This window comes from Petaurus breviceps, unplaced genomic scaffold (assembly GCF_028583685.1).
Source record: "Petaurus breviceps papuanus isolate PSGF00001 unplaced genomic scaffold, PetGlider_PUasm1.0 582, whole genome shotgun sequence".
NCBI lineage: Eukaryota > Metazoa > Chordata > Mammalia > Diprotodontia > Petauridae > Petaurus > Petaurus breviceps.
Genome location: NW_027186390.1, coordinates 14,469,434 through 14,485,032, shown reverse-complemented (window position 1 = coordinate 14,485,032; position 15,599 = coordinate 14,469,434). Strand labels below are relative to the sequence as shown.

At 37.9% G+C, this 15,599-nt stretch overlaps 1 protein-coding gene across 2 annotated transcripts in view; it reads left to right on the top strand.

The window, feature by feature from the left end:
- MYLK4 (myosin light chain kinase family member 4) overlaps nt 1-15,599 on the top strand; it is a 153,736-nt gene that overhangs the window by 104,974 nt on the left and 33,163 nt on the right. For both annotated transcript variants that reach the window (XM_069103607.1, XM_069103606.1), the window contains 2 exons: nt 13,526-13,601; nt 14,343-14,739. In XM_069103607.1, coding sequence (XP_068959708.1) covers nt 13,526-13,601; nt 14,343-14,739 — 473 coding nt within the window. The remainder of the gene's footprint in view (nt 1-13,525; nt 13,602-14,342; nt 14,740-15,599) is intronic.

The window sequence follows — 15,599 nt, the reverse complement described above, 5'->3', positions numbered from 1 at the left end:
GCTAAAATGTAAACCAAGAACACTATGTGAAATAACTTGTTATAAAACCATCTGTACTGAGAAGAAATCAAAGAGTTTTATTAGGTGAATAAAAAAACATTATAAGCTTCATGTAAAAACATTCTTGGGTTAGTCCTTGAACTATATAAAAGCAGAATTTAACTAGGTAAGACTTATTTTAAAAGTCAGATGTTCATAAAGAAACAATAATTTAATTTTTACCTGCATTTGAAATGACTAATGAAACAGTGTGTGTGTGTATATGTGTATAGACGTACATATGACTATATATCCATCTATATGGATACATGTCTCAAATTGCTGCTTATTAATCAATTTTTTTATTGCATACTCTCTGAAGTAACTCGGGCATCATTTAAAGATAATTTAAAAAGATATCACTTGATTAAAAAAACCAATATGACATATACTCTTTATATATCCTAAAAGGTATAATACTATAACTGGTGTCCACTAGAGGTTCAAAAGTCCTTACTCATTTATAGGTTAGTAGCTATATGTCAGACGATCACAGGCCAATAGGGCCTCATCATGCATCTAAGGAAGACTTGGGGTATCTTTTAGGCCTTTGCCAGGAACACTTTGAAGCAAATAAGGAAAATAGAGTATTTCAAAGAGATTCAGAAATCATTTCATTGAGGCAGAAGAAAAGAGTCAGATTGTGATTTCATCAGAGTGAAGAATTTTCAGTGGAGGGGATTCCCAGTGTAGTAATTTCCTTCACCTTGTGCTGTGGGTCAATTCATATGCATCTTAGAGGATTAGATAGTTGCTTAGGACACTAAAGCTAAGTGAGCTGCCCAGGGTCACAGACAGTATGAGTCAGAGACAAAGGTTGCTCCAAGGTCTTCCTGATTCTAAGGCCAGTCCTCTGTCTATTACATCATGCAAATACTCCCATCTCTTTTTAGAGATACAGAAACTCCAAGGCTCCAAGTGGTTAAATGACTAATCTAAGAAAAGTAGTACAAGGAGAAATGGTGGAATAATATTGAACATGAAGAAATGACAAGATTTGTTTGTAAAGTAGATGGAAGGCACAAGGGAATTCCTATTTTGGTAGAGATATGAGGTGGAAAGTTGCAGTTATCTTCCATAATGTTAGAAAAGGAAAAATTATGAGTTATAAATAAAATTATTTTCCTAAGCAAATCCATTATCCATCAAGTAAATAACAGAGGGAAGAATAAATTCAACATAGTATTAAATATGCTCAGTAATAATGCTTGATAATGTTTTCATTATATGTCTACAGGGAAATTCAAATTCCTCACCCACACATATGCATTATGTTTTTAATAATACTTGATCATTTAAAAATCATCTTCCTCTCAATAACCTTATAAGAGATAGATCACATGTTACTATCTCCATTTTATAGATAAAGAAAACAAGTATTATGGGAGGGAGTAAGTAACTTGCCCAAAGTCACACTCCTCATAAATGGGCTAGCTGGAACGCATACCCATTTCATTTCCCATCGAGTCTGTGCACTTTCCATTATCCTATATATTCTCATTTGCCTATTTGAAACTAACAAAGAAAGACTAGATAAATGAAAAAGAAAAGTCATTGAATAGAAATCAAATATGCTCTATAATTTGCTTCCCTGATCCTTTCTGTTTACCCAGCAAGCCCCATTTACTATACATCTGTGTATAGATGCTGCCCAATCTTACTTTTTGTAGACCCAACTACCATCTTCAGAGTTTGCATAGCATCTTCATGGTCAGAGAACTTAATAAGTTAAAAAAATTATTTTTGCTTTCAAAAATACTCTCAGTCAAAGGTTACCCTAAATTTTAATAGGCATTTCCAAAATATATGTAATTAAGGCTTGTAGTCTTTTCTCATAAAAGATAGTCAATGATAGATTGCTTTATGTATTATTTGATTTGTATTATGATATTGACGTAGCTAAATCATCTAGGCATCATAATGTGACAGAAGTAGTCATTAGCTCTTGAGGTCAATAACTTAAAGTTCAAGAACCAAGTATTATATCCAGTATATGGACAACGAATGGAGACATTATTGCTTGGCTCCTGAATGATGCATGATTCACCTAATTGTTGATGCATCATAAGGCTTTAATTTTCCAGGCTGAGTTATTTACTTACACAACTGAGATTACTTACATTTGAGGTGATGAGCAGCCCAGTGAAGATTCATTTACAGAGAACATTGAGAACTTCCTACCTCTCTGGACCTCTCATTCAGATCTTGTCCTGTCTTAAACTATGGCTCTCCTTATAGACCCTGAAACAACTTGACTTTGATGGAATTCTTTTTTATACACTCAGTAGTAAAGGATATTTTCTTATTTTAATGCACAGGGAATTAAGAGTCTGCTGCTCATATAGAAGTAAGTTTTTAGGGTTATTGTATGAGCAATTTACAGAATCATCTTTCAGTGTCCAAAACTTAAATATTTCTCCTGAAAATCATCCTACTTTTATCATTCCTCTGTTTACTTTCTCTGAAGATTTGTTTTCCTCTTTCATTCTTTGGGAGCTTACTAGAGATTTAATGAGGTACAATTTCTTTATTAGTTTCCAAGTTTGGATTTACCTTTTTCAGTGTATTAACTTCCAAATGCTTAAAAAAGTATTCATTTTAGAATTTCATTAAGCAGTCATATGAAAGGTAAACAGTACAGGGCAGGTAAATCATTAGTCTGGTTGTGTCCGACAAATGGAAGATGTTAGAAGGCTGCAGCTGATTCTGCAGTGTGAGGTATGTGAAAGTCTAGGCATCCCATGAAATGATGTTGAGATCCCCTAAAGGCATCTGGCAAGGGCATGTGACTTCTGCCCTCAGCCAGGGGTTTCAGAGCAAGAAAAAAAAAAGGCATTCCAAGTAGTATCCAACATAGTCCAGCTGTTTGAGAAGCATTGACTGCTGGAAAGAAGCTAGCGCAAGTAATGAATAGAAAGCAAGGAAGCTCTGGGGCCCTGTGGTTAGAGTATAATTACATCAAAAGAAATGTGTGAGGTCTGTCTCTTTAAAGGCTCAGTCCCTACATCAGTTGGTGAGAAAAGCATGTCTTTGGTCCAGTGGGATTGCTAGAGGGGCTCAGAAATTTTTTCTCATGGAGCTCAAGTCTCTCTAAGTGGTTCCACTATGTATAGGAAAACATGGATCCTAGTGTGCTCTGTAATGGGATGCTTCTTGTGTTCAGATTGGGAATTCAGAATATCAACTATATTATCACACGCATGATGGACATGTGACACAGGATCGATGGTGGGTCAGTCCTTGTCCCAGGTAGATATTATACAAAGTTTTTGGACTAAAATGCCTGTCTTATTTAGAGTTGGACTAAACCTGTGATTTTGTAAGTATTCAATGGGTGCACCCATTGAAGCCACCAATTCTGGTTAGCATCTCTTCTGCAACTTTATTTATAGTTGGAGAGAGATTTACTTAGGGCACTGTAATGGGAATGGGAATTTGAAGATCTTCCATGCCCCTTAATAGCCCTAGGGGGCAGTTTGAAGACCTCCTTTGCTGTGAAGTAGACTTTGCCCCCTGATAGGCTGAATGTAGTCACATGGAGTCTGTGGTGGAAGGAGTTTGCTGAGGAGAAGCAGAGCCCACAGAGAAGCTGGTAGAGAGCAAATGTGACAGCTGGAGACAGTTGGGGACAGAAGAGCTTAGGCAAGGAGTCAGGTTCGTGAATAAATATTGATCTTGTATTGGTTTGTGGGAAGGCTAAAGGATGCTGTGGCTCTCAGCTTATTATGGCTTGTGAATATCTTTGGTACTTTGTCTTACTGGTTTTGGGATTCAGTTTTCTGGTGTTTAAATAAATCCTTCAACTTTATCCTCTACCTGGAGAGTTTGACATATTTTGCGATTGAACATCATGTGATATTTATAGTCATGGTCTCCATTGTGATCGTGGGTGCTGTTAAATATTGCATTGGCGCTACAGGCACTGAGATGGTATGTGACTTATCCAGGTTCACATAGCCAGTGTGTAAAATGAAGAACTTGAAACCACTTCTTGACCCTGAGGCCAGCTTTCTACCAGCTTGCCTCTCTCCCTTTCATAATAAACATACCTGATTACTGGTGGTCATGCTGACTCTTTTGTTCTTTTTTTGAGGCAATTGGTATTAAGTGACTTGCCCAGGGTCACATAGCTAGTAAGTTTCTGAGGCTGGATTTGAACTCAGGTTCTCTTGACTCCAGGGTCGGTGTTCTATGCACTGTGCCGCCTAGTTGCTCCAATTGTTTCTTAACCACGATTATTTTGTTTGAGGTTTTTGGTCTGGATTTATTACGTCATCAGCATGAAGAACTCTCATTTTGGAAACCCTCTCTACAAACACAAATATAGTGACTTTCTTATGAGTTAAGTGATTTGCTTAGGATTATACTGCCAGTGTGTTGATATAGGACTTAAACTCAGTCTTTCTGGCTTCAGTACTGGCCTCCTTTCCACTATGCCATGCTCTCTTTCTACCATGACTATATTAATATAAAATAATGTAAAGGCTACAAAACAATTTGCATACTACTCAGAGTTGAGAGTCCCAAAGTATAGGAGTGGCTAGGTGGCTTAGTGAATAGAGCACAGGCCCTGGAGTCAGGAGGACCTGAGTTCAAATCCAGTCTCAGACATTTAACACTTACTAGCCGTGTGACCTTGGGCAAGTCACTTAACCTCAATTGCCCTACCTTCCCCCCTCCAAAAAACAAAAACAACAACCAAAGTACATTACAGAATCATAAAATTTCAATTGGAAAGGACCTCAGTGGCTATCTTGTCCAACCCTTGTCCAAAAAAAGGATCCACATATACCCAATGATGTTCATCCAACCTTGGATGGAATACCTCCAATAAGAGGGAACCCCCTACCCCCTAAAGCATCCTGTTCCATTTTTGAATAGCTTTAGTCATTCGGGAAATTTTCCCTTGAAGCAAAATTTTGCTTCTTTGTAATTTACACCCATTGCTACTAATTCTGTTCTCTGGGGCAAACAAACAAAAAAAAACTTTCATGTATTACCATCTGTCCTTGACAACTCTTATTCACAGTTGACTTTAATAAAACATATAAATTAATGGAACTAGCACAATAGTTCATGTGATGAATATCTAATACGGTCAGGTGACCTGTATCAGGAGAATCTTTGGGTGGGTTTAAGTTAGAAATTCTGTCCAATCTCCTTTTTTATGGCCCTTTGGCTCAGAAGGAAGATAATTAGAAGCAGAGGAAAAGAAATAATAAAAAAAATAGGTAGCATTTATATGGCACCTTAAGGTTTGCAAAGTACTTTGCAAGTATCATCTTAGTTCATCCTCATAATAATCATGGGAGGTAGGTCCATCTTATGGAAGAGAAAACTGAGGCTGAGAGAGATCAAGTGACTTGTCCAGGGTCACTAGCTGATAAGTGCCTGAGGCTGGATTTGAACTCAGGTTCTCCTGACTCCACTATGTTGCCTAGTAGGGACCTAGTCCTGTTGGGAGGCTCAAGTAAAGCAGGAATGAGTCCCTCTGCAATATAGGGATTTTTTTTTTCCTGTTCAGGCAAGGCAGCTGAAAGAATTTCTTGTCTAAGTGGGATTGTAGTCCCACAACTGTCCTTTATTGTCAAATTTACACTGATGTTTTGTTAGTTTGACGTTCTGAAATTATGAACTTAACTCTCAAAACTCCATTTAAGAAAACTGGAAAAAAAAGAATTGAAATGGCTACAAAATCCAAACTACTTATGATCTGTTTAGGGAAATGTGGCATTATTCAATGCAAACAGCAATGAATTTGGAGGTAGAGGTCTTAGGTTCAAAGGCTGTCTCTGCTGCCACAAACTAGCTATGGGGCAGCTAGGTTGCACAGTGGATAGAGCATTGGGCCTGGAGTAGAGAAGACCTGAATTCAAATCCTGTCTCAGACACTATCTATGTGACCCTGGACAAGTTACTTAACCATCTTTGCCTCAGTTTCCTCATCTGTAAAATGAAGTGGAGAAGGAATTAGTGAACTACTCTAGTATCTTTGCCACGAAAACCCCAAATGTCACAAAAAGTCTAAGAATGACTGAATAATAGCTACTTGAAATCTTTGATGAGTCACTTAAGTTTCTTCATCTATGAAAGGAGAGAATTGGATAAGGTGACCTTTAAGGTCCCTTCCAACATTAAATCTATAATGTTACACAGTCATTTAAACAAAACAATAGCAAAAACATCTTGTTTGCTGTTATACCCCCTTCCAATCTAATTTTCTTCTGTGCATGCTTCTGTTACTGTTATTACAAAATGTACATTTACAAGTGGCATGTTAACTTCTAAAGGAAGCAATGCTTTTCAGAAATTAAAAAAAAAAAGAATCGAAACTGCAAGCAGAGTCTTTTTTTTTTTCCTAAATCTGGTAAATGTATTTTGGTGCTGTTTTACTCACTGACACAAGTAAGAGTCTCTCACACAAAATATGGACTCTAGAAAATCAGATCAACAAGCATGGCCTAGAAAACAGGACAGAGAGGTCAGAAATCCAGGTCCCCATTTCTAGCACTTGGAAACCTTGAGCAAGTGACTTTATTTCTCAGGGTCTTCCCCTGTCTGCCATCATTTATTTACCAGATAACAGTGGATGAATCTCTTTGGGAACCTTGAAGAAAGTTGTCATTGAAATGACTAACGGGTTTACAGAGAGAGCTGGTCTGCGTCAAGATTCAAGGCTGACCTCTGACACATACTTGCTATGTGGCCTTGGGCAAGTCACTTATCCTCTCAGTGACCTTAGGGAACCCTCTGAGATTACATGCTGCTGGACAGATGCTGATCGGTTTGGCCTAGGGAATTACTTCTCAGGAGCAAACGACACCCAAGAAATCACAGCCCCTATTAAAGAAAATACGGTAGGTTACCACTGATCCCACTGTCAACTAGCATTTATTAAGCTCCTACTATATGCCAAAGAGTGGAGATACAAGGAAAGGCAGGAGACTGGCTCTCAAGGAGCTCATGTTCTAATGGGAGACAACATGCAAATAATTATGTTCTTAGGAAATGTATTACAAAATAGATGGAATATAATCTCAGAGGGCTTTGTTGATGTTCAGACATTTTTCAGTCGTGTCTAACTCTTCATACTAGTGTGGTTTAGCCATTGCCTTCTCCACAGCTCGTTTTACATATGAGAAACTGAGGCAAACAGTGTTAAGTGACTTGTCCAAAGTCACACAGATAGTAAGTGACTGAGGTCAGATTTGAACTCAGGATGCTGAGTCTTCCTGACTGTAGGCCTGTCACTCTATCCACCGTGCCACCTAGCTGCCCTTAATCTTAAAGGGAAGGCAAGACCTAATAACAGGAAAGGGGGGATGATAAAGTACTAAGTTACTATAAGAGATGCCATCTCACTATGCGACCTCTCTCAGGGGGATCTTGACAAGTCTTCTGAGTCAAGGAGAGAGACTCAAGGAGGAGCCCAGATCCTGACAGGTTAAGCAAGAGAAGCATGGGACTAGAGAAAAGGAGGCCATGGGAAGCTAATTAGATCTGAGAAGCACAGAAAGAGAGGAGGAAGGCAGGATTCTGGGAGTGAGGCTCTTGGTTTGATTAGGTGTGAGGCATGTTAGGACAGAAACAGTGATGCTGAAACATTTCCTCTTCACACCAAGGTATCTCCTTTTCCTTTGGGAACTTTGACTTTTTCTTTGGGGAAGAGCCATGGGGGTGGAGTTTATGTATCTTTCTTTGTTTTAAATGTTTACTTTTTAATTAATATAATTTTAATAAAAATAGTATAATCATTAGCAATTGATGGTCTGAATATACTCATTGGGAATATACAGCTTTGTTGTTAATTTGTTTCAGTTGTATCTGACTTTTCATGACCCTGTTTGGGGTTTTCTTGGCAAAGATATTTGGAGCTGTTTGCGATTTTCTCCTCCACTGTAGTAAGGCAAACAGAGATTAAGTGACTTGCCCAGGGTCACACAGCTAGTAAGTGTCTGAGATCAAATTTGAACTTGGGTCTTCCTGACTCCATTCCCATAACTCTTTCCACTGAATCACCTGTCATACAAATAATAAATTTCAAAGGCAGGATTTAAATCTAGGCCTCCTGATTCTAGAACCATGTCCTATAGAAAGTAGCATACTGTGAATATCCTAAATGTCTTATTTTCTTATTTTAATGTCTGAACTGAAATTACCTAATGTTGAATTCTCTATAAGGGAATTAGTGGAATGAGAAAAGGAGAAAAAGTTTTCTTTTTATTGGAAGTCTTTTTTAGTACAAAGTTCCTCTAGATGTCAGTATTACATCAGGAAATACAAATGGCATTGCCTGCATTTTAAAGTCGTTCTTCCTGTTGATAGCCACATGTGATATTATTAATGCACAGTGGTTCTTTGGGGGAGGGTATTACTCTTGTATTTCTAAATGTGGACTGGAATGTCTGACTGCTACGGATCAAGAATGATGTCACAGCTTTCAGAAACTCCACTTAGAGACAGCTATAAACTATATGAACTATAATGATTTGAAAATGGCTCCTGGTGTTATGACTGGAGCTCTCAAATAGGCTTCTGGAAGGATGGGTAAAATCTCAGACCAATTACCTTTGCAGAATAAGGCCTGGATTGTGTCTGAATTACCATGTCATACTAGACATGCCCTTCTGGTGAACAGACCCATTACTCTGGGATGGATACCAAACAAAACCCAAGTGCATAAGCTGCCTGAGGGTGAGAGTAACAGACACAGTTAATTGCCCTCTCATTCTCTAGGACCCCTACACTCTTCCTTAAGGCACCAGTCCATGGGGTAGGTCACACTGAATACCTATATAATAGAGAAATCCACATAACACATTTAGAGCAGCTATGCCCTTCCTTTCCCAGTGGCTTATTTGGGTCAGTTTCTCTCTGTTGACAAACCAGTTATGACAGTAGGTAACAGGACTGTGGCCAGCTTCCATCTATCAGCGTGCTGTAAGTGAAATTATAAAAGAAATATTTCTCTACTTAAGAGAGTTATGTTTGCAAGAAGGTTAAAAGAACTCATTTGCAAAGAATGTTGTTCAGTTGTTTTTAGTCATGGCCAACTCTTCATGATCCCATTTGAGGTTTTCTTGGCAAAGATACTGGAGTGGTTTGCCATTCCCTTCTCCAGCTCATTTTACACATAAGAAACTGAGGCAAACAGGGTTAGGTGACTTGCCCAGGGTCACTCAGCTAGTAAGTATCTGAGGCAAGATTTGACCTCAGGTAGATGAGTTTTCTTTGCTCTAGGCCCAGGATTCTAATCACTGCACCACCCAGTTGCCCCCTACAAAGCATATCATTTCAGTATACTGAGATCAGCTCTGCTGAGGTTGGTAGTTTGATGTGCTAATTACAAATAACTTTTATTTATTAATTAAAGCAAGATCATTCTTCTGGTTGATAGTCACATATGATATAACCTCTTGGGGGAAAGTCTTACTCTTATGTTTATTTATAAGGGCTGGAATGTCTGACCATTAAAGGAGTCACCTTCCTTTTCCTTAAATGCCCAAATTAATAGTTGCTTCTACCTATTGCTGAAAAACAGTAAAATGCTCACATTGCCTGTGTCTAGCATTTTCTGTCTCTAGATCTTCCTCCTACCTTTCTCTGAACATTTGTGCTAATGGCTACTCCAGTTATTTTCTCTGCCCCATTTATATATTTATGTTTCTGTCAGGAGGGGTAAACCATAAGTTCTCTACTTTCTCCTCTTCTTGTTATTTCTTTTTATTCTCAAATACAACCCTCATTTACCAGAAAAGTCTTTGTATACTAGGAGAAAGAAGGTGCAATAGGTTATACTGAGGTTCCATTGCTTATGGTTCTGCTGGGTGTCACTCTTTGCAGGGCTAACACCTACCCCAGTTCTCTTCTATTTGATTCTAGCACTACATTTTTAACTTGATGTTTTTCTAAGAAGGTAATGGTTGCTGTTAATTCTTCCAATATTAAATAGATAAATAGAGTATTCATTAAGTGCTTACTAGGTACCAGGTACTAAGTTCTGGGATTACAAATACAAGCAAAACCAAAGATAGTTCCTGTCCTGAAGGAGCTTACATTGGCATGGGGAAAAGACAGTACATAAAAAGGGAGCTGAAAAATGGACAAGGTAGAGAGGAGCTAAGAGAGAAGGGAGCTCGGGCACTTTTCAAAGGATGTTTCTTGGTTGGAATTCACCAGTTAGGGAAAGGAGTAGAGGCATATTCCAGGGTGAGAAGGAAGGAGGGAAGGAGCACCCATTATGTAACCATGTCCAAACTACTATGTATACCCCCATGGAAAATAAATACCAATCATGAATTTGCATAAATTCCATAGGAGTGTCAATAATACTTCCTATAAACATATAGTACAATTCTTAAGACAAATGTTCATTGGGAAGTTTAAAGAAATTTCTTATTTTACTGATTTGGGTGAAAGCCTTTAAAATTATAGTAAAACTAGTATTGAGATACTTCTAACTCTAGCAATTCTAGCTCAAATGATCGTAATGCTAGAAGCAGTTTTAAGATATTAACTAATCTAACCTCCTCATTTTATAGATGAAGACATTGAGCTCCAGGCAAGTCATGTGACTTGCCTGAGGTTACACGGGCAGTAAATGAAAGATCTAAGGTTTGAACTGAGTCTTCTGACCCCAAATCTACTGCTCCTTAGAAAGTAACAAATAAAAAGCCATACTGCCTAGCTTCATATAAGTAAATCTTACTCTGCTTCTGATTTCATCTCTACCCACACAACTCATTAATTTCCTATTTTATTTCTTATTTCCCAGCCAAGCATTTTTCTTTTCTGGTCTTCCATCTCCCAACAGATACTCCATCAATGTGGATATTTCCCACCAAAACTTGTAGTAGTTGTCAGCTATGATCTATCAGGTTGAGTAGGAGCAATTCATGGCCAAGGATTTGCACAATAGCTCAAAAAGGTGACTTTTGGGCCTGTGTTTGAGAGAAATATAGTACTCATAGCCATCCTTTAATCCTGTGTAGCTGACTCTCCTTTACTGACCCATTAGTTCACACTTGGAAACTTAATTAACTTAAATCCTTCTGTGACCTTTGTTTGTGGCTCTGTGATGTTACAGCCTTCTAATCTAGTGGAAAAAATTTCTTTCTCATCCCTTAGGAGGATGGTTAATACCCGGCTGTTTTGACACATGGCTACGTGCAAGGTCAAGTCTTGGGACTCTGTCCCACTGGTGCTGTCAACAGGCCCATTCCTTATTCACCTGAGACCAAACTTACCATGGAGGGCAACCGACGTTGCCACCTGGTGGGCTCAGGTGGTATAAGATAACTAAAGCCTGATTATATCACTTATTCTCTTCTACATTGTTCTATGCATATCAACAATTCAATTCAACAAACATATACAAAGGGCCTATTCGTCTTAAGACTCTTCTAGATGCTGGAAATGCTTTGATGGATCTGTGAACTGGTGGATATGACCATTCCTTTCAGTGGTACTGATCGCATCTCCTCCTTCCCTTCTCCCTGGAGGGACTCCACATGCCTTGCTAGATGATTTCCCCTAGGTCTCTTTACTTTGTATGTATCCCAGTGAAGCAATGGAACCACATTTTGTATTTCTTTGCATCACAGACATTACCTAGAGCAGTGCCTCGTACAAAAAAAGTGCTTTTTTTGGTTTGGCATTTGTAGTTCTTTAGAATGGAGCTGCAGCCTAGCTTTCTAGACCTTTTCCTGCTGCTTCTCCTCATTCATTATGCATTCCAGCCAAAATGACCTGCTTGACAATCTTTCACTATACACAACATTCTGGCTTCCACCACCACGTTTTTTGCACAGGTTATCTTCCATGTCTGGAATGCTGCTCCTCCTTAACTCTACATCTTAGAATCTGAGTGCAGAAAGTCCAGGTTATCATAGCTCCTGGCTCTGGCTAACATATCTTTGCACTCCTCCCAATCTGTCAAACTAATTCCAAAATACCCTTTCATCTTCACTGTAGCTTCTACCACTAGACTTTTCTGATTTCCCCTTCCCTTATTAATTCTGCCTCCCTTCCACATCCAGCAAGCTATTTATTTATTTGCTATAGATTTTCAACTTACTTACGTGTATATATCTTGAACACTTTCAATGCATTTTAAGCACCATGAGAATGAAGGTTGTTCCTTTTTGTCTTTGGATCTCTGGTGCCTAGAACATAGTAACACAGTAATTTTTTGTTGAATTGAATGAATTACTAAGTGTTTGATAAATATTTTCTAACAATCATCGGATCAAAGTTGTATCAATGGAAGAACCCTCAGAGATCATCTAATCTAGCCATGTCATTTTTATAGATGAGGAAACTGAGGACCAGAGACATTAAGTATCCAGTCCCATGAATAATAAATTGGAAAGATAGAATTCAACCTGCCTCCAGATAGCAGTCTTATAGTTAACTCCAACTCAACTGCTGGGAGCAGACCACTTCTAATTGAACTTTTTGTAGAACATTGAGCATATAACAAAGAGTGATGACTGTAACCCCGAACTTTGATTTTACTTGATATATTGAGATATTTATATAGATTGAGATTGAGATTTTACTTGCTATATGGAGAGGTGTCATTTATTAAAACATCCTGGCAGAATGAGAGAGAGAACATACCAATAATAAGAGAATTAGATGCTATTATAAAGTATACCCAAACCATATGTAAAAAAGAATTCTCACATTTAATCTGAACTTCACAAATTGGGAATTTATTATGTTCACACAGCAAAAGAACTAATGTTTACCTTAGTCCCAGCTTCGCAAACTGATTTTGCCACAGTCCATTAACAATATAAAGAAGATTGTCAGAGCAATGTTTGCCCAAGAAAACTACCTCTCTAGAAGGTTAAAAAGGCCTATTTATGTATAAATAATATGTTTGTGAAATAAGTCACAGGTCAGGATTACTCAGGAAGCTAGGTAGTACAGTGGATGGAGCACTGGACTTGGAATCAGGAAGACTCATCTTCATAAGTCCAAATCCAGTCTCAGACACTTAGTAGCTGTGTGACCCAGGGTAACTCACTTAACCCTGTTTGTCTCAGTTCCTCATTGGTAAAATGAGTGGGAGAAGGAAATAGCAAACCACTCCAGTATTTTTGCCAAAAATCCCACAAATGATGTCATGAAGAATCAGACATGATTGAACAATAGGATTACTCAAGCTGATACTTGAATATATTAATTAAAAATTACTATCTATTAATTAAAGTTGGGCTTCCTCCACTAAACAATAATAAATCATAACATTTTAGTTGCTGTATGTATTCAATCTCTTCTTCTATAAAAGGAATAATTTGGAATACTTTTCCCAGGTCCATGCCAATTCAAAATCTTATTATTTTGCTACTTGAAAGTAATAGTAGTGTATTTGTTTTAAAATATTCTATAATTCGGATTAGCCTTCCTCTCAATAACTCTGGAGGATTTCCTAGAATCTGGAAGTACATTCTATGATATCTTAATTGTATATCCACAGGCAAAGGAGACAGTGTGGCATCACTTAAGCCTGGAGGAAACGTGTGTTACAAAGAAGAGAACTCTAGACCTCACAGGTAGAATTCAAGGATTAAAAGATTTTTGTTGAACTGAATTGTTGTTCTTGACCGCATGAAAGATGCATTTATAAGTTATGATTTAGGGAGGCTGTATTTGATTTATATTTATTTGGCTTCCTGCCCCTATTGAATGCATATAAGGAAAACTTTAAAAAAAAAAAAGACCAACTAATTGGCAATTACTCCATCATCTTACTTCACCTTGCTCCATTTAAAGTTTACTAAGAGAAAAAAAGAGTATATGTATGAATATGTGTGTGTGTGTGTGTGTGGCTGAGATGTATAATACTATATTTGAGAGAAGGCAGAACTCTCTTTGAAGTCAGAAAGACCTGGGCTCATGTCTTGCCTGACACATGCTGGCTGTATAATCATGGGCAAATTGCAAGCCATCCCTTTGTACTCTAAGTAACTCCCTAAGACTATAAGCTATAGATAAGTCATTGATAATCTTGCATAAAGGAAGGAAATTTCCACATTGGGAGTCCCTAGTTCTTTATACCTATAGAATTTTATACCTATAGAACCTTTATACCTAAGAACTATACATAAATGTGGTTGTCTATTTGTGTATATATGCATACAATACATGTTAATATCTGTATATTTGTGTGTGTGTGTGTGTATGAAGGGGAAGAGAGAAGTAAAGAAAGGGGAATGACAACCCATTTTGTCATCAAATTATACTAATTTCATGAGTCTTTTATGAAAATAACTGTGCCTTGTACTGGCTTCTAGAGAGATCTGCTCAGAAGAACCAAGCCTACACAGACAAAGAAAAGGTTCATAAACTCAACAAGGAAAATGCTGAAAAGGCCTCTGCCTCCCTCATTCAGAAAATTTCTCCCACAGGAAGATTTCAAAACAAGGTAGAAGATTTTACTTCCAGAGAAGAGTGTAGGGAGGATACTATTGGAAAAGATACATCAAAGATGGGGAGTCAAGAAGAGGTAACCATTAGTGGCGATAACCAGGACACTGTAGAAAAACTCAAAGCTGTGGGAGATGTGAAGGGATCTCAAGACTGTTTGGTCTCCAAAAGAGAGAAGAATGTACTTCATGCTAAAGGAGATACTAATGAAGAAGAAACTGGAGAGGAAGGATCAACATCTGCAATAAATGAAACAGTAGAAAGGTATAAGAGTTTGCTTCCAACACAACAGGTTGATAGAACTAATGAGAAGAAATTCTGTGCAAGGTAGGGTTTAAATCAGTGGCATCAACCTCAGATAGAAACGGAGGTCACTAAATAGTATGTAAGTATCCCTGCTGGCCTCATATTGACTGAGAAAAGCATAGATTAACATTGTCTATGTTCTATTACATTTTAATTTATTTTGTTAAATATTTCCTAATTACATTTTAATCTGGTTCAGACAGTACACAGCAGTGTCATGGGCTGTGTTTGACACCTTTAGTTTAAAGCACAGACTGTCTTGTTGTTCTATAATAGCCCAATGTGCTCACTTGGGGCCATCTCCAATTGTCTTGATCTATATTTGGCCACTGGACCCAGATGTCTTCAGAGGAGAAAGTGAGGCTGCTGATTTTGCACAGCCCTCACTCACTTAAATCCAAATCACTTCGAAGTCATGGCATCACTTTCCTTACGTCATGGTCTTCTTAAAGAACAAAAGAAAAACAACATGTGCTTATTGTAATTTCAGCCATTAAATAAATAGCAGTGCCAATACAGTCTTACATGCCATTGTATAATGTTTGTAGCTGTAGCACCAATGCAACATTCACAGCACTGATGGTGACTGTAAATATGCTGGCATAGTACTCAATTGCAAAACATAACAGACTCTCCACATAGAAGACAGAAGTAAAAAATTTATTCAGACACTAGAAAACCAAATCCCAACACCAGGAAACTGAATCCATCATAGCAACATATAAGTTAATACACCATAATGCCCAGAGAGCCACACCATCCTTTAGCCTTCCCACAAATATTTACTCACAAGTCTAACTGTCTGCTTGCCTGTCGTC